Source organism: Coturnix japonica, chromosome 3 (genome assembly GCF_001577835.2).
Source record: "Coturnix japonica isolate 7356 chromosome 3, Coturnix japonica 2.1, whole genome shotgun sequence".
Taxonomy (NCBI): domain Eukaryota; kingdom Metazoa; phylum Chordata; class Aves; order Galliformes; family Phasianidae; genus Coturnix; species Coturnix japonica.
This window is the reverse complement of record NC_029518.1, coordinates 66037209-66063019: the sequence shown is the minus strand read 5'-3', so window position 1 is coordinate 66063019 and position 25811 is coordinate 66037209. Positions and strand designations below refer to the sequence as shown.

The window sequence follows — 25811 nt, the reverse complement described above, 5'->3', positions numbered from 1 at the left end:
TTTGTTTGCTCTGCAGAGGTACAGTCTGTGCAAGTAATCAACCTTGATTTGTCATGTGAGCTTTTTAGTGCAGGTCAACAAAGTCCTGTGTATAAAGAGTGTGATACCTTACAGTCTCTAAATTACTTCTATAAGATATTTGCTTGTTCTACAAAAAGTTTAGTGACTTTAAAAATATCTGTTGCTTTATTTAACAATATAAAAGTAAAGTCAGCATGGTTAAAAAATATTTCTTAAAACACTTATTCTTGCTGGATTTGGGAACTGGTGTATCTTGACACTCTGTGCTCTGGTATGCTTGCTGGGAAGGGAATAATTCTTGCATCTTCTTTTGATGTTTTTTAAGTCTTGGGATGCTGCAGAGTTCTTTGTTTACTATAACAGTGATCTTAATTTTTGCTGCTTTCTGTTGTTCAGTTGCCATGGACTTAGTTTAGCATTGTATACAGTAAACTCAGAAAATACAAGTGCTGTCATTTTTTATTGCTTTGGGATAATGAAGCAGAGTTTTAACTTGTTAGGATTGTCTTCAATTTTCTGGAACAGATCAGCCTGTATGGATGCTGTTGCTGTTTGAGCTTTTTGCATTTGTTGTTTTCTGTAGATATTCCAGAAGCATATAATGTTTTTGGAATTCAGGGTATTTTAAATCTCTTCTTAATGCTTATCCAGCGCTGGTATTGCATAGATATTTGTAACCAAGTAAAATCCTTGTTGATCTGATTTGCTTGTACCATAATAGTACCAGGGTATATCTATAGTTTGTGAGGTACCAAAGAAGACTCTACTTAACTAATTTATCATGTCAAGCATGATTTGTGGCACACAGTGACAGATACATTTTGAGCCAATGTTGACTTTTCATTGATCTCTTTAAGGAATTTCCTCTTAGTTGTCTCAGAAAAACAAACCCAACATGTTAATTTGACTTTAAGATATGTTCTCTTTCCTATAGACCAGCCAGCTGAAAACAGTTACTTTAACATGTTAATAAAGTTCAAAAAGATTTTTACAAGAAATTGTTCAAATAATGAATATGGTGTTACTACAAAATATTTTAGATCAAAGGGAAGACAGAAAGGGAGAGGAAGTTAGGTGAAACCCATATCACGTTTATGGTAGGAAATATCCACTATGGAAATTTCTGACAGTGTCACTGTTTCTCTAAATGTGCTGTATGAACTTCATGCTAACAAATGCTTTGTAGCATCTACTGTTGCTTTTTATTATTATTATTTTTTCCACTGGAAAATGTTTTGCTAATTTTGGATTGATAATTAACTTTTAAAAATGGCTGCAGTTCAAATTTCCTACGTTGCAAGCCAAGGAAGTGCTTAGGCATTCCTTATTGTAGGTCATAATTTCAGACTTAAGCTGTGCAGTCTTTCACCCTAGCAGTGCCATATCTTGAACTGTCTTTCTCAGCTTCTGCTGTTTGAGGGTATTTGTTTCTTAGCTTATTTTGTAGAGAGAGACTTTTTGAAGCGTGCTGCTATATTTTAGCTGAAATACATACATATTCATGAATCTCTCCTATCATGATGTCTGCATAATTCTCAGGTACTTTAAACAGTGAAGCAAGGCTTGAGATCTCACACATCCATCTCAACGTAAACAAACGGTAAGGCAGCTTGATTGCTCTTAGCTTTATTGCTGCTATGTAGGTGTGGGAAAGCTAAGTTGAAGACATGAGCTCTGTATATCTTGAATTATGCTTAAATCCATGGGTCAAGCATGCATCGTTTGTTTGCATAGTATACATCCAGCTCTGTACAACTCTCATTCTTCTTCCAGCTCAAATCAATTGCCAGTTTTGGCTTTTTCAAAGAAGCCAAAGGTAGAAAGCTGCAACCAGCAGGTAGATGTTTATTGAAATATAATGGGAGAGTATTATCTGTGTTTCCGTTTAAGCATTTAAGGCTTTGAAGTTTTGGGGGTTCATATCTATCCTTCTATAATATTGAAGAATAGAAGAGAAAGCTAATGTGGGAGGCTTTGGATGTGTAGATGGAGATCTAAGAAAGGACTTAGCTGCAGAGGGTGCTGGTAGTAAGTAGTGTGTTTGTGATTACTTATTTTGTACTTTAAAGCTGGTAATGTTCTTCTGAAGGGTGCTTGGTAACTTTTTTCTTACGCAGCAGAATGTATGTTGTGAAAGATTTATTCAGAACATATGAATGTTTCAGAAATGTGCCTGTTTTATAAAATATTGTTGATGTAAGAAGATTCTTCTTCTTCCTCAGCTGTTTACATATTCATTAGCAAAGAGAACAACAAAATGCACATTATTTCAGCAGTCTAAGAGTCTTAGTAAGGAAGGAATGCTATTGAAGATATTAGTTTTCTTATAGCTCACTGAGTAACATTGACTCAGTCTTATATGGATATAGCTTTAGTAAACGATTTTTAAACCAGAGGCTGGTTTTCACTGACATTTAGAGACTTGGGATGTATAGATTTCCAGATCTGAAATTTTAAATTTAAATGTTGGTTTGGTTTTTTTCTGTATTTTCTGAAGACCAAGTCTTTATAATCTTCAGCACAGTTCTATATACTTCCTGAATGACATTCAAAATAATAAGGTTATAGGTGTAGAAGAAGGTGTGGAACTTTCTAAACCAATGCACTAGTTTTAATCTGAGAAGCAAGATACGGTATGATTGATCATGGTCAGTAATGATAAACATACCAGGCTACCTCTTAGAAACTTCATTACTATAGATGGGACTCTGCCACAGCTACTTCCCAGATACTACAAATGTCAGTCTTATGATCTATAAATAGGGGGTAATGTAAACTGAATATAATACTTCAAACAATTGAATAAAATAAGCTGGGAGGAGGGTGGGAAGAAAAGTACTGCACAGCAGCAGTTAATTAGAATTTATTTAGAGTCTACTCAATGCAGTGCGTTTTGGATTCTTCTACTCAGAAGTAGACAGTGAGCCATATCAGACGTGGAATGTGTAAATTAGATCAATTTAATGAGCTCACAAATAGCAAAATAAGACCTCCCAGAATAATTTTTGGTATTAATGGAAGGAGGCAAATTGTCTTGGATTAGGGATGTTTGATTTTTTTTAACCTTCTACACTAATGGTCATTCTAGGCTTATAAAACAAATTTGTCTTCCTTTTGCATTCACACCTAACGATCTGGATCTTTACTTCAAGTATTTTTAAACCATTTTTGAGGTGTTTACAAATTGAATTGTGTTTGTTACTGTTTTTAAAAGGAGCAAGCTTACAAGTGACTCTGCTGTTTGATCGTTTGACTTAGCTTTGTGGTGGGACCCAGAGCTTCATAAGCTCTTTATTTATTTAAACTCAAATTCGCCACTTAGATCTGTGCCAGCAATGCAGTCCCAACTTTCAATAAGATACAGTCCTTCAAAGATGAGTCAATTCTTATACCAGATATTGAGAGCATTATCTTTGTATTGCTAAAAGCCCCAGCTCAGTTGTGATTTTAGCTTCTGGGTTTTTTGTATACAGTGAATTAAACTGCTGGGGAAAAGAAAATAATCTAAAGATCATCTTGTGGTTATTAAAGACCATCCTTGTGGTTATTTTTGTGTGTGTGGGGCGGGTTTTTTTTGTTTGTTTGTTTTTTAATAATTGAAACTGATTTTTACTGTTACTTTGTAACACAGAGTAGTGTTTTATGTATAGTCAACACCATAATACTTGAGTCCACCGATGTCATCCAGTGGTGGCAAGAGTGGTCATTGCTATACCAAGAATACAAAATAAACAGAAATGTCCTCATGTTTTGTTGGTTTTCTGTGTTACACAATCTCTTCTTGCTGTGGTGGCTTGCTTCTGGAAGGTGCGTGTTTTGTCAGTTGCAGTCACTTGAGCTGTTGGCAGTCATTAGGAAAGCACACAGCTCAAAAATAACTTGTGGAATTTAGCTCCTTTCTCTATTACTTTGTCTACCTTTAGACATATTACAGAGATATGGGTTGTGAAGGCAACACTGAGGATTCCAACTTAGAATGGGACTCAGGATATTTTAAAAAGGGTTTTTTTTTTTCCTCCTTTTTTTCAGTTGGCCTCAGTGAGGAAAGTAACAATGGGATACCCAATGCATCTGAATCTCTTTCTTTCCATAGTCCACATGCTGTTGATTAGCTGTGACGTGACGGGGATGTTACACCCCTGGAGAGCTGACTATTAGGTGAACATGGTGCTGCTGTGGTCAGCAGCCCTCCAGCTTTGTGTGTGTGTTCTGTTTTTCCTAGTGGAGTACTGGTTGGCAAAGCTGAACTGCAGCTGCTAATGGATGTGTGAAAAATGGTGCTGAGGTTTCTAGGTTGACTGTTGCTGTAAGATTAAAAATCTGTTTGTCTGCAGTGGGCTGCATCAGCTCACAGAGAGCTGACAAGTTGGGAGGAGGCAGGTATTGGTACTTCTTTTCTAAGAAAATGTCTGTCAGGATGGCAGAACAGCTTTGATTTCTGTTTTAAATGGTACCAAAGAATCCCAATTGCTTTGCTGTTTCCCTTATTGCCATTCTTACATCGTTCTATGGCCAATGTGGCCTACTCTGTGTGACCTGTCTGTCCCCCACCTCTGGGAGAGTGCTGCTGGTTTTAGACAGCTGAGAAGAGAGGCTGATGAATCCCAGAATGTTTAATGTATGGAATTCTTTGGTTTTATTACCATCTGATCAATACCAATGTTTTATGTCCTCCTTCTCTCCCTGCTGTCTTTTGCTTTTAATTCTCCATACCAACCGGGGCAGTTGAGATGCACGAACCAGAAAATTGCATGGTTTGTACCAGGGTAGTGCAGCTCCCCTTATCTGCTGGTGCTATCAGCAGCATGCAGTCATCAATCTGGCAGGAAAATGTATTTGATTGCGAGAGGTGACACCAAAAAGGTCGAATTGCTGCGCTCAGCTGGCAGAGGGTCCTGGCAGCCCGCCTGGGCAGCAGGTGGCACTGTGAGTCCGCAGCAGCGCCTGCAGAGCAGTGAGTGTGGAAATAGGGGGAAAAAATGAAAAGAAAAATCATTTATTTTTACTCCGTGTTAGTCTTCTGACCTAATCAGTAAAAAAGTCATTATTCACACAACACTGGGCAATATGCATTGTAATTTTTAACAAATAATAGGAAACTGTTAATGTTTTCACAGGAAATACAGTTCTGTCTTGTGCAGCAATGGTCATTTATCACTGCACTTTGTGAAATCACTCATTTGTTCTAATTTGAATGTAAATGACTCTAAGGTTTTACAAATAAGGTGACAGACTCACATAAATGTAATTGCAGGGTTCATCTCTCTCTTTTTATATATCACTCATTAAGTTATGAATTAAATACATCGTATTAAACCAGGGGCATGTCCAATGATGATATTGTAATGGCAAATTACTCTATGCTATTAGAGGTGTATTTTTTATTCATGGACATTAATTTGTCATTAAGCGGCATTAGTTTAGCACTTTTATGTGGAAGACGTGACCTGAAAGAGGAGACTTACAGTTCTAACGTGGAAGAACGGGCATCCAGGCGCCACATAGACAGAGCCTTTTTACCTCCCGTGAAGAAGTAGAGGGATGTTTTATTTAAGTTTGCTTTGATCTAAAACAATTTGAGTTGTGTTAAGCCATTTTAGCAAAGGTGTTTCTGGAATATGATGGTGCTCTGATTATAAAGTTTTTACCAGTATGGGAAAAGTCAGATTGCTAAGTAGAAAGTGGTGACTATAAATCATTTGTAACCTATGAACCCGAAGAGAACACTGGGCCTGAAGTGAGCTACAATCTGATTTTATCTCAGAAGTAGTGCTGTGGTAGATAGTTGATTGCCCAACCTTCCTTTTCTCTGTATTGCCTTAGCTAATTTTTTTCTTTTTTTCCTTTCTTAGCTATGAAATAAATCTTTTACATCCTCTGTACTTTTTGTTTTTAAAAGCTTTATTATTATTCTCAAGGTGAGCAATTTCAAGTTAAAGTGTTACTCAGGAGGTAAACCTTTCTCAAGAAAAGGAATGAGGAAATGTGTTATTTAATAGAATTTGAGAAGCAGCCTGGCACTTGAAGTATTAAACTGAGGAAAATAGTGGATGCCTCAATCCACTCCATCTTTAAAAGATATTAAAAAAAGCATTGCACAATTTATTTTCATTTATATTTCATTTCAACCATCTCTTGTTAGAAGTCTGAACTTTATAACAATCTCTATAGGTTATTCTTACCCTCCTACTTCAATTTATGTTTTTCTGATGGTTTAATCATTGCTGTTAGATCCATCTGAACTGCTCACAACACCCCTAGCTACTGTGTTGTGCTAGTTAAGAACAATTTGCAAAGGAAATGCCTAGATTCAAAGCCCAAGGTATACAGAAGTATTTTCAGGAACAAAAGTACGCCAGGTAAAATTGTAGATTTAACTACTTAGAAACCTAATAAGAGAGAATTATGCTTCACTAGAATATTTCACTTCAAAGGAGAGCAAAAAAAAAAAAAAAAAGCGAAGAAGTTCTGTGTAAAGCTGTTGATATTTTCTGGTAGATTTGTTAGCAGTGGTAAATGAGGCAACTTTCCAGCACAGTCCATCACACGTAATGTTTTAGCATAGCTGTACAGTTGTATAACTTGCTGGGAAACCAGTATCTTGCTTCAGAGTTATGGCCTAGAATAATTCTGTTCAAAACAAAAATTCAATTTCTGTCTAGTGTGGTAGTGCACAGGTCTTGCTCCAAGATGAATATAAGTGTATATACGCTGTCTTATGGAGCCTTCAGCCAATATGTAATGAGAGCTCTGAGACTTAAAATTTGTCCTTATTCAACTCACTAATTCTAAAAAAATAAATAAAAAACTAAAGATAGAAACCTAAAGATCAGTTGTATTTAAAAACTTCATTAGACATACGTGTGTTATTCCAGACTGAAAAATATTTGTAACTTCATTCACTTGTGTTCCTGTATAATCCATTCTAAACATCTGTTTATTAATTTGGAGGAATTGCTGCTTAATTTCCCATCTGTTTCACCAGTATTTCAGAACTTGGGATTTGTACCACAGTGTGTGTCAGGCTCCCAAGTTGGCACTGGATCTTGAATTACTTAAAGCAGGACTTGCAATTGCAGTTTATGGGGAACTGAGCTAGTATCACACAGAATTGTCCCTCCTGTGACTTTTATAGGAGCAGGTGTGTCCTCTGCATTAGAAAGGTAGTACTGTGTTGCTGATCTATTCTTTGTGAGTACTTTGACCTTTATTGTGAAAATTTTTCAGAGCTGCTCAAAGAAGATTCTAAATTCTAGTTCAGAGTTCTCTACTTGTATACCATAAGCTGTTCCACTTATAAGTTCAAGGACTTTTTTACGTATACAGTACATAAGCATGCCTGTTTATCGTGAGAAAAGTGTTGTAGTACCCATAAACAGGTCCAGCCTCCAAAACACATCAGGATAGGAATTCTAATTGACTTGAAATACCATGTTGTACACATTGCAAACACAAGGGGAATATGCCCCGTGTCATATAAACACTAATTTTGAAGCCTATATGCTATCTTGTTGTTTTTTTTTCTTGCCCCACAATGTTTTTACTTATTTACATCAATACTGTCTTCCTGGGAAGCTGAAGTATGCAGGGAGTATATGTATACAATGTTAATATCAAGGACCCCCAGAGACTGATATTGAATGTTTACTATAATTAAGTGAAAGTTAGTGTTGTGAGCCTTAACCTGCATATTTATGTATTATGCAACTTTGGTGAAATGTCCTACTCAAGATCTGGACTCGTTCAGCCCTGGACCAAAATCTGAATAGTGAGATGGTACTTCTTGAAAAGAAATAAAGCAAGCAGCCAAAATGATCATTGTTTGGGGTGAAAGTTCAGAGAAAAACCAAACAAAAAACCAAACATCTTTGTAGTAGTCTCTAAACACCTGATGTTCTGCTTCTAAAGACTGTTGAAATCCCTGAAATTTTGATACTTTAGCAATATTTCTTAATAAAATTTCAGAATTAAAGGGATTAATTTTTAATTAACATTCACATTATAATAATGCATCAAAAAAGCATTTTTCATGCAGTTCTAGTTCATTCTTAATAACTTATTTTTAGCTTAATTGCTCAGTTTGTTATTTTCTTTTTTTGTTTTCTTTTGTTTTTCTGCAGCTACTGCATGTCCCTGTTCTAAATGTCCTTCCAGTAGTAAAGGGTGCCCATGACTTCACTTCCTTCTGGTAGTGTTTGGGGGGCATGGGGGGTATGGAAGAGGACATGGCATATACTTGTGAATTTTGAGGTATTGTAGTAGTGAATACTTGGAGTTTGGCCCTACAGCAATCGATTCAGCTTATAAAGTTGTTGGCTTCAAAGTGGCATCTTTATGCCTGTGATAATTTTGCCATGTATTTCTTTGTCCTATGTATATAAAGCAATTATTAAATATTTTCTGCATTTCTGTGGAAAAAAAAATCCTTAGTAGTAAAGCATAGGAATCTAAAGTTCTCTGTTTGGGAATGAGAGGATAGATTGTTTTTAACTCTTGGTAAGAACAGCTAGGAACTAAGTAAAGAAAATCCATTTTGATTTTTGAATGCTCAGACTTTCCTGATGCTTAGCGCCTCCAGCAGAGTGAATATTCACATTTTTGGTTTTGGTGCAACTTGTGACATTTTTTGACACTGGTGAGGGTTTGATATGGGAGCTGCTGAAATGGGAACTGCATCAAGACTTATTTTCTACATCTGAGCTTTGGTAATTCTAGGTTTCCTCATTTTATTTATTTGTTGAGGGTGAGAATTATAATAATTTCTTACCAAGGAAGTAATAGGTGAATCCCTGATCAATAGTTTTTAAAATACAAATAGAAAACCTTTGATCTTATTGAATCATAGTGAACTTTATTATTATTATTATTCAGTGTTGTTTCCTTAGTTTTCTCTTTTTTCAGTTTTCTTCTCATACATGGACTGCTACCTATTAATCTTCTCTGTGCTGTTTCTCTCCTGATATCAGTTCTGATTATCATGTAATAAACTTGCTGATCAGTACAGCTGCCAGTTGTAGGAAAAAAGAGATGTTATTTTCACTGCAAAATTTAAGGACAGTGTTGTCTCAATAAAATAAAGCCTGTCTACAAAACATGTTACAGACATTTTTCTGAACTGCAAAACGTCATAAAATTGTTTTATGGTTGGAGGCAGTGGAAGAATTCTGTAGCAACTAGAATGCTGGAGTAGGTTCTAGGTTCTGCTTTTTGTAGCTTTTACATCATGGAAAATTTCTTAAATTATTTTTCTGCCATTTAATTTAATTTAATTTTATTTTACTCTAAGATGAAAATTTGTTTTGATTTAGTGCTGAGAGCACAAAATTGTTTAGTTATTTTTGGGTGGTCAGATATCACAGGAGCACACAGCAATCTGAACAAGTAGTAGTATTCCACACAAAATATATTTTGTGGCACCTTTAATGTTGCCTTTTTATCATCCCTATCCTTATGATCAGATTATTAATTCATGAATACCCTTGTATCTTTCTGCAGCTGCAACAAGTCTGTTTAGATGTACAGCTGCAAAATGTTTGAAATCACATGAAGGCAGTGCAAGCAGTCCTGTACTTTCTAGCACAATGATCAGGGTAATTCTGATTCTATATCCACAAGCCATAAGCTTGTATTTGCTGAAGATCTTGTCAGAACTGTCTAGCTTTTATGTGTTATCTCCATTTTATAAGCACCTTTGTACAAGATCAAATCCTCCAGGAGTCTTTCTTTAAAAATAAGCCTAAGTTGAGCACCTTAAAACTTACAAGGTTGGTTTTCCAGCCAATAGTATTTTCATATCCTTAAAGTATGGACTTCAGTACTGGGAATAACATTTGAGCAGTAACATTAAAATTGCTTTGTGAAGCAGCAGGAGTGTTTCTTGCTTTTATTGGACAGCACTCAGTGTGTGTTTTATGACATGAGCATTTTCTTTGCCACAGCACGTTGCTGTGAACTCACATTGTGAGTTTGGCAGTTTTCTAGTTTCTCGTGATGGCCTGTGTGTGTGTGGTTCCAAATAGAGCTCATTGTAGTTTCTGTATCAGCTACATTACTGCTTCTGATAAATGTTTTTTTGTTGGTTTGTGTTTTTAAAGTGATAATTTTGCCAGGAGATCAAGGCTATATTTGTGTTCTAACATTCTTACAATTTGCTTTTGTGGGGCGTTCTGCAAATTCTACTAGCAGAATTTACCATTGCCTAATTCAGTTAAACTGTTAATGGTGTTGAACCAAGGCTGAATTCCTTGAAGTCTTCACTGGGAAGAATTACACTGCTTGATAAATTAGTTTGAGGTTGACATTAAACAAATCTTTCATACAAGATACATATCACTAGATGCATGCAATACAATGAAAAAATGAAAATTTTACCCGGATATCTAGAAGAACTCCGTGTTCCTTTGATGCTGTTGATACAATGATCTCTGGTTGTTCTAGAGAGATAACAGAAACTGTTCTCCAATATTTACTTGTTATTTTGTTGGTTTTTTTTTTGCTTGAATTTGAAAATAGATTCCTAAACTAATTCTATCCATCACATGACACTAAGTTGACTAATATACCTGTATTTCCTTAATTTTTTCCAAAGTTTTTTTTTTCAGTGTTTCAGGATTAAAGGTCTAAGTAGTCCCTTTAAAATTCTTTACTTTGTTCCATGGTGCTGGTATCAAATAATCTAATTTCTGTTCTTATCTGGCTTACTTGCAGATAGAAAATAGTGTTGAAACAGCAGTGGCATGTATGGGGTAGATCATTGCAGGCACAAATCTGAAAACGATCTGCCCTTTCTGTGTTGCTCTACACAACCTTGTCATCAACTTTTAGAAATGGCAATGATATTTTGTAATAAATTCATTGTGTGTGCTTCAACTTTTTCCATGCTTACATTATCGTGTTTGATTCTGTTTTATTGATGCTTCTGCATTTTTTTCTCAGAGAGTGGTCAGGCACTGGAATAGCCTGCCCAGGGAGGTGGTGGAGCGCCATCCCTGGCAGTGTTCAAGAAGCGTCTGGATAGGGAGCTAGGAGATATGGTTTAGGGGTTTGTAGGTATGGTAAAGGGAGGACAGTTGGACTAGATGATCTTATAGGTCCTTTCCAACCTTGTGATTCTATGATCTTCATATTACTCGCTAGCAAGTGGATCATTTAGTGACTCCTTTGTCAGCAATATTTAAGCTAGTAGACAACTGTGGTGATGTGATTCTTATGTTGTGTTTGGAAACTGCTAGTTTACTATCATGTCTATCAAAACAATACTTAATATTGAGTTATCCTGCATTCGATTCAGTCCTGCTGCTAGAGTATCACACAGAGCCTTAACATTCTGATAAAGTTGTGAGGCTTTGTGAGTTTAGCAAATACTTCTGAGATTGCTTATCTGCGCTAATTAACCAATCATTCCACGTTATAGACAGTTTGTTTCATTCTCTGGTGGGATTAGATGCCTACCTCATTCCTGGTTCTCCATCATTAGATGTGTTTATTAGCTTTGTAATCCTTAAGCATTTGGTAATAGGTGCTGTCTGGGATTCTGAAGAGGATACAAATTTTTTAACTAAAGTCGTCCCTTGCTGAGTTTATTGTAGAGCAAACATGAAATGTTCAAGAAATAAAATATCATAAGATGATTCGGAAACATAGCTGTTTTAATTATATAGTTCTTCCACACGAACACTTCTCTTGTTCTTGTTTATATCTAGAATGTTAACATTAACATAGTGGTAATTATTGATAAATATGAATAATAGAATATGCTGCTTATGTGTCTCCTGCTGTAGCATTTTGACTTCCTTTTCTTTTTTTAGTTAGTGAATACCCTGATATTAACAATCATCACCATTATTTATTTGCATTGGAATAAGATGAGAATTTAGCTAAGAAGTTCCAGTAAGTCAGTAGTGAGGAAATCCAGACATTTATTTTTCCAGATGCTGTGGAGGGACTCTGTGGAAGTTTTTCACAGTCACAGCAACTGTTTGCATTCTGAATGTTTTTAATGTGGAAAAGGAACAGTGTATTTTCCTGTCAGTCTCATTCTTAATAATTCACAGTAAACTTTTTGGGGTCTCTATTAACATATCTGACACTAATGCTGATTTTATTTTATTTTTTCCTCATTGATAACAGAAATGGGGATAAACAGTAAAATCATGTTTTAGTATACTGTGTATTAGAAGCATTTTTACTAGTATTTTCACTATGTTTGAATGTTTTCATACTTAATGTTGATTTGAAGCTTATTTTGTGTTTCAGAATTTTAAGGAGTTTTCCTTGCCTATTTTTTTTCAAAAATGTTAAGAAAATTATTGAAATTATTTTTCCCCTATTAAGTGACAAGAATGTACCAGGACATTTTGGAGATTCATTACTCCCATATAGAATGAAATGAAAGCAGAAACAATTGGAAAATCATTTCTGAGCATCATTAGTAGAACATACTGCACTTCAGTGGCTCTTACTCAATTCCCACTTGTAACATGTTCTATCATTTCTGTCCTGTCTGACAGACAGAAGGGCTGTTACTGTTTCTCACTTGAGGAGAAAGTTGACAGAGAATTTTCATGTCTTAAATCACAGGATGACTTTGAGCTACTAATGTGACACCATCAACAAAAAGGCGGTTTGAGCCTAGAATGTTTCATGCAGGATAATTTATGAAACCAAGGAAGTATTAATGCTAGTGCATGGTGTGATGTCACTTCTTGATGCTGAAACATCATGAGAAGTACTGTGAAGGGTTTGCCCATGCAGCAGAATAAATGAAGTCAGACTGGGAAGGAGGTGTAGAAAGGGGCAGCTAGGATGATCAGTAAAGTCTATTGAACGTAAAGAGATTAGAAAAGCCTGACTTTTTCAGCCTAGCAAATGAAGGCTGAGAAAGAAAGAAGATTGGCCAAGGGAATAAATACCTGGAGAAAGAGAGTGCTGTTAAAACTACCTCTTAGTTTGACAAAGAAACAAATGTGTAAAAACTGTCTGAGTAAATTAAGCTGGAAATGAGAAGACAGAAGGCTCAGCTGATTTTGGGACTGGTAGTAGTGCTTAGGAGCAAGAATGGAGTTCGTTTTAAGCTTGATTTTTCTTAATTTGTCAGTAAAAAATTATTCATTCAGCTTTTCCAGTATAGTAGGAGTATTGGCTTCTGCTTATGTATTCTGTTGAAAGTTACTAAGTTCTGTAAGAGAATTGGAAGCAATGGTATTGTACCATTCTTTTTCTTATTTTTTTTTTCCCCTTTAGGTTGTTTTTTTGTTTGTTTGTTTGTTTTTGTTGTTTTTTTTGTTGGTAAATGTATTTTGTAGCTGCTACTGCTGTGATTTTTGGGTCTCTGAAGAACAAAACTTGTTTTTTCTAGTTTTGATAATATTAGCAACAACAACAACAAAAAAAGGCAGAAGAGAGCGTTAGCATAGAAGATTGCTGTCAGTTGATGAATTAGCCAAGTACTTTTCAGCCTTATCTTCCGTTATAGTGAAACTTTTATCTCTGAAGTGTTAGCAAAAATATAAAGTAATGGAACATTTTTGAGGACGATGTATCAATATCCTGTGACTTATGACAGAATAAAGAATGCGTGATTATGCTATTCCTCATACCATTTGTAGAGGTCACGTTCCCAAAATTGGCAAACAATATAAATGCTGATAAATCTGCAGAAATTCTTGCTTTGGGTTTTTATGTTGTCTGAAACAGTATAAATGAGGCAGGTGAAGGATTAGTTGATCTCTGCATGCTATTTCATCCCTATGTTTTTGTTTGTTTAATAGTAGTTGTTGTTACAATTATTTTGCCAAGAACCTCTCTGAGAAGTGAAGCTTTTCATCTGGGGAGTTTTTGTGCCAGGTGCATAAAAAGTATGAACAGCAGCATCAGTTTAGCAATGCAAAGCAGCTATTGAAAACACTACAAAACTTCACATGTGGTTATTCCAATGATGCCATGAACATTTAATTGTTAATATTTCATTATTATATTTCTTTCCATGATACACAAAAATGTATATGTAATATGTAAAAAAAATGTAAAAGCCACTAACAGTATTTAATTGGATTGCTGTTTGAAAAGACTTATTTAATCACTTAAATCAATCTCCTTGGGATCCTAGAAAGTGTTGACTTTTTTTGTTTTACTTTTGAATATCTGCATATTATATGTGTCACTTTCTTCCCTACCCTAGAAGAGGGTGATCACTGATCACTGGCGCCAGCAAGATAAAAACTGAAAGCTAAGCAGATGTAGGGAAATACAGAGGGGAAAGGGGGGGGGAGGGTAAAGTGCTTACAGGGAAGAGGGAAAATATATTTATATATATACACTGCACTGATCTTGTAATAAATGCAAACACCATTTTTTACACTGCGAAATTCTCACCCAGCTGTTCTGCTGTGACTGGACTTCATCCCAAATGTCTTTCATGGTTCACCTAGATGGCCTTGGTGCTTAGTAGAGTGAAATTTCAAATCAGATCTAAAATGCAGTTTTTGAAGGATTTGTGCATATGCTTAGTATGATATATGTATTTCTGTTGCTTTGCTGTTAAGTATGTGCCTTATCTGTCTGGTCATAGGTGAGCAAGTGAGATTTTGTGGAACTAGAAAAGAGTGAGAACCAATGCAAATGGATTTCTTTTCTTGTAAAACTGAGTTCATCTCTTTTTGTTGTCCTCTAAATGAATTTTTGTCAAGATGTTTTTAAATTTTGTTAATATTCCAGGTCTAATTAGAGTCTGCCTTCGATATTAATTATGTCCAGTCAATGCAGTGGGTTTAACTCAGCAGAAAACCTGAAGGACTTGGGATCAGGATCCTGTTGTACTAAATTTTGCTTGAGAGTAAGCTATCCCTGCCCCATGAACCTCACAGTTCCTTTTTTGTTGTTGTTGTGAAGAGGCTGAACCCCTTTTAGTAAAATAGGGGAATAGTATCTCAGTGCAGCTCTTCCATTATAGCAGCAGGGCTAGGCAGTTAGTACTTTGATTTATAACAGCGTTGTAATCTAAATAGGAAGCAGGTGGAGTTACAACTGAGTATGATACTTGGGATATTAATGGCTTGGCTTGGCAGTGGAATTTCTAAAGCTGTATATACTTTTTCTGTCTTAATTATGCATTCATTAAAAGCTTTTATACCCAACAGAATAAAGTAAATATTTTTTGATCTCTGTAGTGTGCTCCCAGACTGTAGATTTGCACAGCAGGGTCTTGATAATCTGAATAAATTGTATTTCCCCAAGGAGTTTATCTTTCAAATAAGGTCATAAAGAAATGCATTCTTTCCCCTTAGTTCTCCTTGTGCTTTTTCTGCTATTTATAACACAGAGTACATGAACAGAGGTATATTGTACTCTACTGTGTACTTGGTTATGATTAACTCTAATTTATCAATCTGTTACTTGCATTCTTTTCTGTGGCTTGTGCAATGCAATTATTCTTTAAAGTAAAAGTGAATAAGGATGGATTTGGAAGTAATTTAAATATGTTTATATTTTTTCTTGTTTGACAATTTATACCATCTCTATTAAAATAAACCTATGAATTAACACACAGGTGATGTCACATCATATATTTTGTATATTTAATATTGTCTTTCAGGTATGTTTGTTTGGAAAAGCGATCTTCTTTTACAAGAACTTTAAATGTCAGCTGATTATTAAATTGGTTTGACATCTAAAGGCTGTAATACCAAAACAGAAGACAATGATGTAGAACAGTAGATTCTCTTATTGGTGGCATGGCAGAGAAGGAAAGTAGAGTAGATTAATTAGAATCAAAGGTAGTTTCTTGTTGTAGAAGACACTGATAAATAATTTGGTCAATTTATTACAGAATTAGAGTGGTTATAAGGGACCTCTGGAAATCATCTAATCCAATCTCTCTGCTAAAGCAACCTCCTTAGAATAGGTTACAAGAGAAAGTGTCTGGGCAGATTATGATTATCTCTGGAGAAGGAGACTCCACAGCCTCTCTGGGCAGCTTGTTTCCTTGCCCTGTACCCTCAAAGTAAAGGAAAATTTTCCTCATGTCTGTATGTTTGTACCAAAGACCTAACCCATGGGACACCTCCAAGTAGGTCCTCAAAGAGGTTGGAGTTGGTTCTCCTGGAGTCCAGGGCTGCAGTCCTACTTATTGTCTTGTTTCTTCTAAGATTCCAGACTCTACTGTCTCATGGTCATTGCATTCAAGATTACTCCCAAGCTTCACATTCCCAACCCACTCCTTCCTTCCTTGTAAGAACAAGGCCCAGCAGCACACTTTTCCCTGTTGGCCCCACAACCACCTGTATCAGAAATTTTTTTGTTTTTTTGTTTAATTGAAGTCCCCCATGAGAACCAGTGTCTGTGATCATGGGGATGCTCTCAAGTGTCTGTAGAAGACCTCATCAACATTCTCCTCCTGATCAGGCAGCCTGTAGTAAACACCCACAACTCTGTCACTCCTAGTAACTTTAATTCTCACCCGTAAGTTCTCCACTCATTCCCTGTCATTCTTTAGGCAGGGCTCCATGCATTCCAGTTCTCTCACACAATGAGAACTCCACTGGCTTGCTTTGTTGGTCTGTCTTTCTTACTAAGTACGTAGCCATCCATGACATCATTCTGGCCTTGAACTGTCTCACTATATCTCCATGATTGCAGTGAAATCATGGCTGTGGTCACACACAGATCTCTAATTCTTCTTGCTTATTCAGGATATTCAGTTTCCCTAGAGGTATGCTTGAGGATTCCATATAGCTACATATTTACTTGAAGTGACTGGACTTCTGGCTCATGTCATGGAAGGCAGTGAAGGAATGTCTGTCATTGATCTGGTTGGCCTGGCTTATTCCCCAGTTGGTTGCAATGGCATGAGCATTGCTATTTTGGATCCAATCCCCCAAGTTGTTCAGTTTAAAGCCTGTTTCATTTAGTTAGCCTGACTACTGCCAGAAATTGCCCTGCCTCTTATAGAAAGGGAGGAATGGGATCCACCTAACAGGTTACAGTCATCACAGAAAGTTACACGTCATAAAAACCAAAACCCTTGCACCAACACTTGCCACATAGACAAGAGTGAATATGTGTTATGTATCTGTTTCTGGCTCCATTCTTTCCCTCCACTGCTTGAATTGGTTTGACTTCACTGTGGGGATTTTAGAACCATTTCAACTGTTAGTTGAAGTTCTGTTTATTTTTTTTTATTATTATTATTTTTCTAATCTTACTCATGTTTGTCATCCTTGTCTGAATGTTTCATCAGTGTAACACACGCCATGTTAGAAGAGAGGGGATTGCTACCTTGCCCTAATTCTTTTCAACTCTTTGTGACAGTTTTGTTTGTGTTCCTATTTTATCCTTTGCTTCAAAAAATTAAGCGGGTTACATTTAAAAGTTTTTATAAACAAGATGTAAAGCTACAAGGCCCTTTTTCTTGTTTTTGTTTGTTTTTCCTAAGGACCTGCTGCACTGTGATACAGTTCCAGAAGAAAGATTTGCACAACTTTAGCACAATATAATAAAATGAATGGAATCCAGAACTCTTACTTATAACCAGGACTAAATTTTCTGTCGAGTAACCTGTTCCATTTTTCATTTATTTAACAAATTTTTCATTCAGTTGAGAGTGTAGCTTGAAACCGCATTCATCTGAGGCCAATCAGATTAAGTTTATGGTGATTGCTTTGATGCTTCCTTTAAAAAATAAATAAATAAAACCCAGAAGATAAGCTGTATTTTTTTTTTCAACTAACTCACATAGTGCATTTTAGTCTGACGTGTTTGAAAGTCTTACCAGATATCAAGAACTCGATTATCTGATCTGCAGCATACATCTTGCAGTCTCAGCATGACTTTTTTGCCTTCTGATATAATCACAGAGACAGCAGTGTACAGTACTGTATAATTTTGATTGGAATATTGGTATGACATTCTAATAATTTTCATTTGTTAAAGCTAACACACTGCTGCTTATACTGTGAAATACAAACCCATAGATCAATTCAAACTTTATGTGAAACACAAATAGGTGTTTTTGATTACAGGCCAAGATCAGCTTTGACAAAATGTACTTGCAAGATTCATCAAGCAGTAAAACCATGAGTCCAGCAGGTCACTAACACATTATGTTGGACAAAGCATCGAAAATCTGCCAGCCTACCAATAAAAATAAGTAAACAAATAAAATCCATAATAAATAAATAAGCAGACACATATATTATATAAATAAGCATCTGGAGTAAGTGAGCAGTTACAAATATAAATAAATAATGTTGTAAACAAACATCTGATGAGAGTTGTCTTTTATCCATAGAGTTCTTCAACCTCTCTGCTGTATGACTGCTTTCATCAAAAACTTTACCTGTGGTCATTTTGAGGGGTGGAGGAGATGAGGGATCATCAAAAAAAACAAAACAAAAAATGCAGGTGTAACAGCGTTTTCCAGATCTCACTGAAAATATGAGGTTTTATGTTTAGTTGGTTGGTTGATTTTATTTTATTTTTTTTTAGGGAAAAATGGCATTTGTGTGTCACGTTACTCTGTAATAATAAGAAAATGTTGTTATGTTATCTCCAGCAATGCCCTCTGCATAAGACTGTAGTAAGACATCTGTCCTTCTCCATTGAGCTGGGACGTTATTCCTCAGATCCTAATGCTCGATCACTTGTTTATTTTTATCTTCCCCAGATATAGCTGTTCTAAATTTCTTTCAGAATGTTTGGCAATCATTCAAGGAGCTTTTTCAGCAAATATTCTTCCTAATCAGCTGTGATAAAAGCATGGTCGCTGCTAGTTAAATACTGGGAGACGTACTTCGATTATGCTGTGTAATGTTGGTGCCATGGTGCTGTGAGGAACTGTCTGATCTGCAGATATTAAGTCATGGAGGAAGCCAGATACTCTTCATTTAAAATTCCTTCCTTTCTCTTTGTTCTTCTGCAGCAATGGGAGATTTGCCCTTGCCTCCTCTATGTTAGTGTGAAGAGGAGGTGACACCATTTCTGTCTTTGGGGTTGATGGCTGTTAGTGCTTATTCTGGCAGTTCAAACACCTTCTCTTTGTTCTTCCGAGAAAAGTAAGAGAAGCTTCTATGCAACAGTTTAAGTAGATAATGAATGGGATTTGTCTCTAATCTACATCTTTGCCAGTGAAGGTGGGTGTTCTAGTTGGGAAGTAATGCAGCAAATAGACGCTTCCAAAGGAATTTGATTCAGTTTTCTCTAGCACCGACTCCTCCAAGCAGGTGAAAAAAATTCTTTCTCCACTCTCCATTGCATATGCATAAACAGCTCCACAGTCATTGGGACAGCCACCCAATTCACACGTTCGAGATGTAGTCCATAAAACCTTCCAAAAAAACCCTCTTCGCACTTTCCCATCTTCCCTGTTGCTCTGCTCGATCTGCCAGCCGTGCAGCTCATTTGACATTTACAAGATTTCTTGTCAGTTTCATTTGGTTCTGCCATCCCATCCAGCAGAGCAGCGAAAGTGAAATTGCCTTAATTCAGTCTGTTTCTCTTCCCTGCTCTAGTCCCAGTGTTAACGAACCCGTGGAGTGGAACTGACAACAGTTCTTGTCACTTTCACACCTGGAGCTGGTCAAGGAGAAGGCTGCTGAGAGGGAGCAATGCAGGAAATTGGAAGGTGAAAACTGGGGCTGTGAAGGGGAGAAGGAGAGACATGTGAGCATACAGCAAGAATAGAGAGAATGGATAAACAGGCTTCTTTCCCAAATGTCCTAAGTGCTTTTCTCTAACCTGTGTGAATTCTGAAAAGCTTGTGGTCTAGAGCAGCTGACACTAATTTACAGGGGGTGCCAAAACAATAACATTAGTACAAGTTACCCGGTATGAGGATGAGGAAGACGTCTTACTCAGACTGTAGCTTTTGTCTCTGCAGGTTTGCTGCTGTGAGAAGGAAGGGGACAAAGAACAGGAAACTAACATCCACTATAGGTTGCTGTCAGTGGTTTGAAAAACAAAGGACTATTTGTTCATTGAAGATAAAACTTATGCATAATAAAATGTAGCTCACTGTCTCAGATTTTGTGAGGTTTCATGGAACTAGAATTTGTACTGCACAGGTGCTCTAGATCAATCTGAATGGTAAACAGTGAGCAAGCAATGCCTTTGTAGCAAACTACTGTAGTTAAAAATACACTTGTTAACTCCTGTGAGCATTTGTTATAAACCATGTTGGTGTCTTATTTTATATACGAATCTATATGTCTTATAGATGCTGTATGCATATGTAACTGTTGCAGAGGCAATATAAATGACTAGTATTGTATATATTTGCATATGCCCCGGTAACATTTGCACATATGTTTTAAATGAAGCTATGTTAATTAATTTCAAGTTGTATTATCTTCTTTTTCCTTAGCTTCCAAAAGAACAGCCTTTTTTATTATTTGAGACCTGTGGGGTTTTTTTGCTCTTTATTTTTATTTTTTTCCTTCTGAGACGTATTTTGTTTGCTTCATCCATTTAGGAATTAAATAGTTTTAATTACTTGGACCTGTATAAGCTTGCGGACCTCTTCAACCTCACTTTGTTGGAGAATGCAGTGGTTGACTTCTTAGTAAAACATCTCTCTGAGCTATTGAAGAGTCATCCTGAAGAAGTTCTGGCACTCCCATACTGTCTCCTTCGAGAGGTTTTTAAAAGTGATAGACTCACTTCACTCAGTGAAGAACAAATCTGGCAGGTAAGAAGACTGGTGAACGAGCAGAATGTGTGATACTCTCTTAAACCATTGCAATGCATTGTTGTTTTGGATCCCTGAAGCAATCTCTAGTGAGAATAAATGTCGAGAAAAAGCTGTGAATAACAACTGCAGGAAATGTTTCAATTAATTAAAAAAATAAAAATGTATTGCCTTAATTCAATTAGTTTGTTTGGAAGAAAGCTTAGTCTTATTGGTTAACTTGTGTTATTTGGATATGGACAGAGATTTTCTTCCGGATCTAGCTTTGACTGGTGGGAAGAGATGGCTGCTGCATCTGACTCAACTGTCATCATCTCTGGCGGGGTTAGTGCCACAAGGCTGGTGGCAAATCTGCTTGTGCAGTCTGTCCTGTTTGCTTCAGACAAGCTTAGCTGCATTACCTGTGCTAATGCTTGGAGCCCTGTACTGCAACTGACTGACTTTGCCTGAAGGAAACTGGGCTGCTCCACTCAAAGATGAGTGGAGGCTTTGGTGGAAGGTTTGTAGCAAGAAGCTGTTGATGAGAAACATTTCCTTTAAATTAAGTTGGATCCATAAAAGCACCAGATTGCCAGACATAGAATATTAACAATATTGAAGCTTTGTATAGTAACCTCCAGTGTGAAGGGAAAAAAAACATCTAACCTGTAAAGAGAAATGCAAAAACTAAAACTGTGTCACTGGAAACATTCCTATGAGATGTCTGTAAGAATTGCAGCTTGTGATATAGTGGAAGTAAACCTTCAGTGTTTGTTACCCAAACACTTCTTCTGTTTTCTTTATGCTGTTTTATAGAAAGAAAGCATTTCAGGGTACTTTGAGGTGGAATGTTGTTTCCTTGAAAGAAACCTGTACTTTCTTTTAGGAAGCTGGTTATCTTGGTCCATCAGAGAAGACTGAGAGTCTATCGATTTATATTTCAAGCTCTCTTATTCACCTACTTATCTCTTGGATTATTTAACTATATAATTTCATGAATATGCCATTGTTTTCTCAAAGAGTAAAATGTGTATTCATTTGTAGGGTTCACCTTCTGTGGAAGAATAATTTCATGCAGGAATGAAGTATTCTTAAGAAAATTAAAATGGATTGTTAAACTCTTCAAACCACAAAGATGGTTTGCAGGTGAACCTTAACCCTTCAGTCTGATAACTGATGCAGCATTTTCCAAATCTTTGAGGCTGGATTATGGAGTATTTCAGGAAGATATTTTCTGCAGATAGTAATATAGAGCTAGAGTGTTTCTTGTGATGCTCTCTGGAGGATGTTTGTACAACAGAAACTGCAGCAAACTATTTGTGATGTTTTGTTTGTTGTTGTTATTTTATTTTGTTTTGTTTTTAGGCAGGGTACTCTGGAGTCCTAGCCCATATTCCATTTCTCATAAAAGGTTGTGATGTGCAAGTTTGTATAGGAGGCATATCTGATTGGTTTACTTTGCTTTTCTGCAGATTCACTGAAATCTCCCAGCTATATGCTTGTAGATACTTTTGCTAGAAAAGTAGCTGCAGAAAACCAGTCAGGTACTATTTAATGCCAGCTCTGTAGTGAACAAGCATGTACAGGATTGTGTCCAGGTATAGTCTGCAATGTGTTGAAACAGTTTGGGAATTTGGGTTTTTAAATCTTGTGCCATTATCCCATCCTGCAGAAAGAACTCAGAAATAGTTTTCTTAATTGTGTATGCTCCAGACAATGAGCACTCTGTGAGCAAAAGCTTATGTTTCTGTCGCAGGGTCATACTGAGGAGAGATACTCATAGGTAATACGCTGCTTTTTGAGTGACAACAAACTCCACACTGTCCATTTAAGTGTTATCATAATTGCCTCTCTAAAGGTTGCTAATGCTGTTACGAAGAATTTTTTAAACTAGTTTTCTGCTGTAGGCAAAACGTGTGCATCTTTTAATTCAGTCTGTGCACCCAGGAATAAATATGTATTTACAAGTATTCCAGGCCTCTAGAATGAATTAAAAGACATACATACATATTTACCAATTTAGGCATTCAGAAGGCAATAAGAAACTGGTTTGGCTTTATCTTAGTAAATACGTAATTCCCTGATAGTCAACCCAATAGAGGAAAATCAAATCAGACCAACTGTATTGCCTCAAGTGTAGTTAAGTTCATCATTTTTGCTAAGGTTATAGTGGTAATGCAATATACCATGGAAGAATCTAATATTCAGCCCAGGGTGAAGATTGGGTATGCCAGAGGATTAGTGTCAGGGTGCTTTATAGAAGTGAAACTTGATGGACAGGTTGGAGACAGATCTACAGAATCTCATTAAATTGCTGAATTGTTCATTACTGAGCACTCTCACTGTAATAAAGTGCTCATTGACTTTGACAAATCCCCATCCCATGTCTTAAGGAAGAACAGCAAAGCAAGAGGTGTTGGGGAAGCTAGAGGAAATTGTCACAAAGTAGGGCAGATAATATAAAAGCTGATGGGAGATGCTGCCATTTGATTTGTCTGTGTTACCTGTGACTAGTGGTGCTTCTGCATACATGCACATGCATGTTATTGCAATATAAATTCACAATGTCCCCAAGGCACCTTTACTACGAGGGCTCCAGTGAAGCCCTAAGCACAAATTCAAGCTTCCCTCAGCAAACCTCTGGAAAGGATGTCACTGTCTGCAGAGCACAGTTATTTTTGGTAGTTTAAATTCTAAATGTCCACTGGGCAATTCAATCTAGCTGCACATAAAGATTAAGGCAGTTATTTTAATGCATCAAAATACACAGAATGATGCTTGAATGTGATTTACACTGAAGTGATTGCACCTCACATCTGTCACATCTGGGATTTTTGTTAGACTACCAATTATGATTTTCCCAGTTTCAGTGAACATTGTAGAATACAAGCTTGAACAAACTATGCTTGAGAAAATCAAATAGCAATACTAATGTCAATATGTTAGTATGTGGATTAGTGTAGTATGACTTGGTGATTCCTGTTGAATATTTCAGACAGAAAGAGGTGACTTGCAAACCAGGCTAAAGTAGACAAACTACACAGTTCACTTCTCCTGTTACCTCTCAAAATCTTAAGAAACTCTTTGGCCTACTGTAGGTGTCTTAAAATAGTGGAGGAAATAGACAAGAGAGATAATTATTTGTTTCTGAAAGCAATTAAGCAGAAAGAAAATCCAGCAGAAACCCCCTGTAGTCTAGGAGATGGGAGAAACTTGCTAACCTTAATGTAATGATTTTTGTTTAAATGAGGCTAAGCTTGTAACGATTATTAAGTGACATAGAATTTTTTTTATATAGATTTCTACATATTACCAGTGTGTGAGATTATGAAATATTATCCGTGATTTGTCAGCTGCATTGAGTATCATTGGTATGATTTTGGTTGAATAAAAATAAAGGAAGAAAATCTAAGAAGGATCCTGAAGATGTTGGAGGACAAAAAGCAAATTCTTTGCTATTTTTTCTATTCATCATGAGCTGCTCAGCATGTTTTATTCACAAGAATAATCACGATAAGGACATAAATGCCTACTTTATCATGGAGTGAAAAGTGAATCCTTTCATAATTGGCCATTACTAGACAGGCTCATTGGCTCTACTTTAAGGAAGGAGAAGAATTCTTTCTGTTAATTGAGAAGAAGGTAACCAGCATTGTACAAAAGAAAGCATTCTCAGAGATATCTGTCAAGAGAGAGCTTCTTGCTCGCAGCATAGAAAGTAGAAACCAAGCCAAAATTTAAAGTGATGGACTCATGTTAGAGTTAGTTGTAACACAGGTGTGCCTTATCATATTTGTGATTAGAAACTTTGATATCATGAGGCTTAATAGTTCATATTTCACAGATGCTACTAGTAGTGACAAATAGAAATATCTGCTGGGTAGTTCTGGGAGATCAGCAGTATTTTGATCAAATGATGTTATATGTAATATTGCCCTTGATCTAAGGTCAACTCTTGAATCACATCAAGCAAAAACATTCTTAACAATTCCCCTCATCAATTAGATCAGTATGGATAGTATGGTAGATCAATATAGATCAGTTCCCTCCTCCTCTGCTTCTACTGGTTAAGTAAATTGTTGAAAGAGGTATATTTTCAGATAGTTAACATTAAAATAGATCAATTTTAGTATTCGCCAATGCTGCTTCTGAAGTTAAGGTTAGGAATTTTTTTTTTTTGTTGTTTTTTCTTTTGCCATTCAACTCATTTTTGTGATCAACTGAATAGCAAATAACCTTGGAACAATGGGCAGAAAAAACTCCATGAGCAGTTTATTCAGCTGAAAAGCATGCAGCTGGATCTTTTCCATGACTGGGCTCCCAAGATATTCCAGCCCTGTGGACTTCCTTGTGTGCAACTTGTGAACTTGTGTTCGTAAAGCAGATGTTCACCGTGGGAAGTTGTATCTCTAGTTATTCCTTTTGTTACTAAGAAGGGTAAGTGCAAAAATGGACTTTTTGCTTTTATATTAGAAAAGTGCTACTGCTTGAATAAATTGAAATATAAGACAGGAAGACTACATGTTATAGGTGTTATGAGTCATTAAGTGTTTCATAAAATTGTATAAATTCAATCCTTTTACTACACATCGATTTATCCTCTTCTTAGGGGAGAGTAAAGTGACCTATTTTTAACTGTGTTTTCTTGCGCTTCATCTCCATTTGGAATCACCTTGTGACATTTGTGGACAGCTAAGCATATTCTCCAGCAGAAATCCCAGAATTCATTGTTGTTAGAAATACTGATGCGTACACGTGGTAGAAGGCTGTTAAAATGGAGCAGTTCTCTGCCAGTGATAGACCCTCTGACATCTCCTGTGCATCTCCAGTGGTACCTATATGTAGGACAGAAGTGCCTATATGTAGGACAGAAGTGCCTAGAAGTGGGTTGTCATGTTCCACTTACAGACTTGCCATTCCATCAGTGCAGTACTTCAATCTACTGATAGTTTGATTTGGATGAGCAAAATTCATGCTTCTCAGGGGTATGTGTATATTGTGACAAAATGTGGACTAAGTGCTTTGGTAAATGTGAACTTAAGTTTTACTGCAAAATAAGTAACAATATAAAATTGCAAGTGAAAGAGAGCATTTTGGTAATCAACATGCTTCAACGGTGTATTAGCCTTTC

General features: G+C 36.4%; 1 protein-coding gene across 5 annotated transcripts in view; it reads left to right on the top strand.

The window, feature by feature from the left end:
* The window catches only part of KLHL32 (kelch like family member 32), a 104301-nt gene that overhangs the window by 45292 nt on the left and 33198 nt on the right, over positions 1-25811 (top strand). For 4 of the 5 annotated variants that reach the window (XM_015858869.2, XM_015858870.2, XM_032443447.1 and 1 more), the window contains exon 6: positions 20486-20701. The exons of the other annotated variant lie outside the window; for it this stretch is intronic. In XM_015858869.2, the coding sequence (XP_015714355.1) occupies positions 20486-20701 (216 nt within the window). The remainder of the gene's footprint in view (positions 1-20485; positions 20702-25811) is intronic. 5 annotated transcript variants of the gene reach the window in all.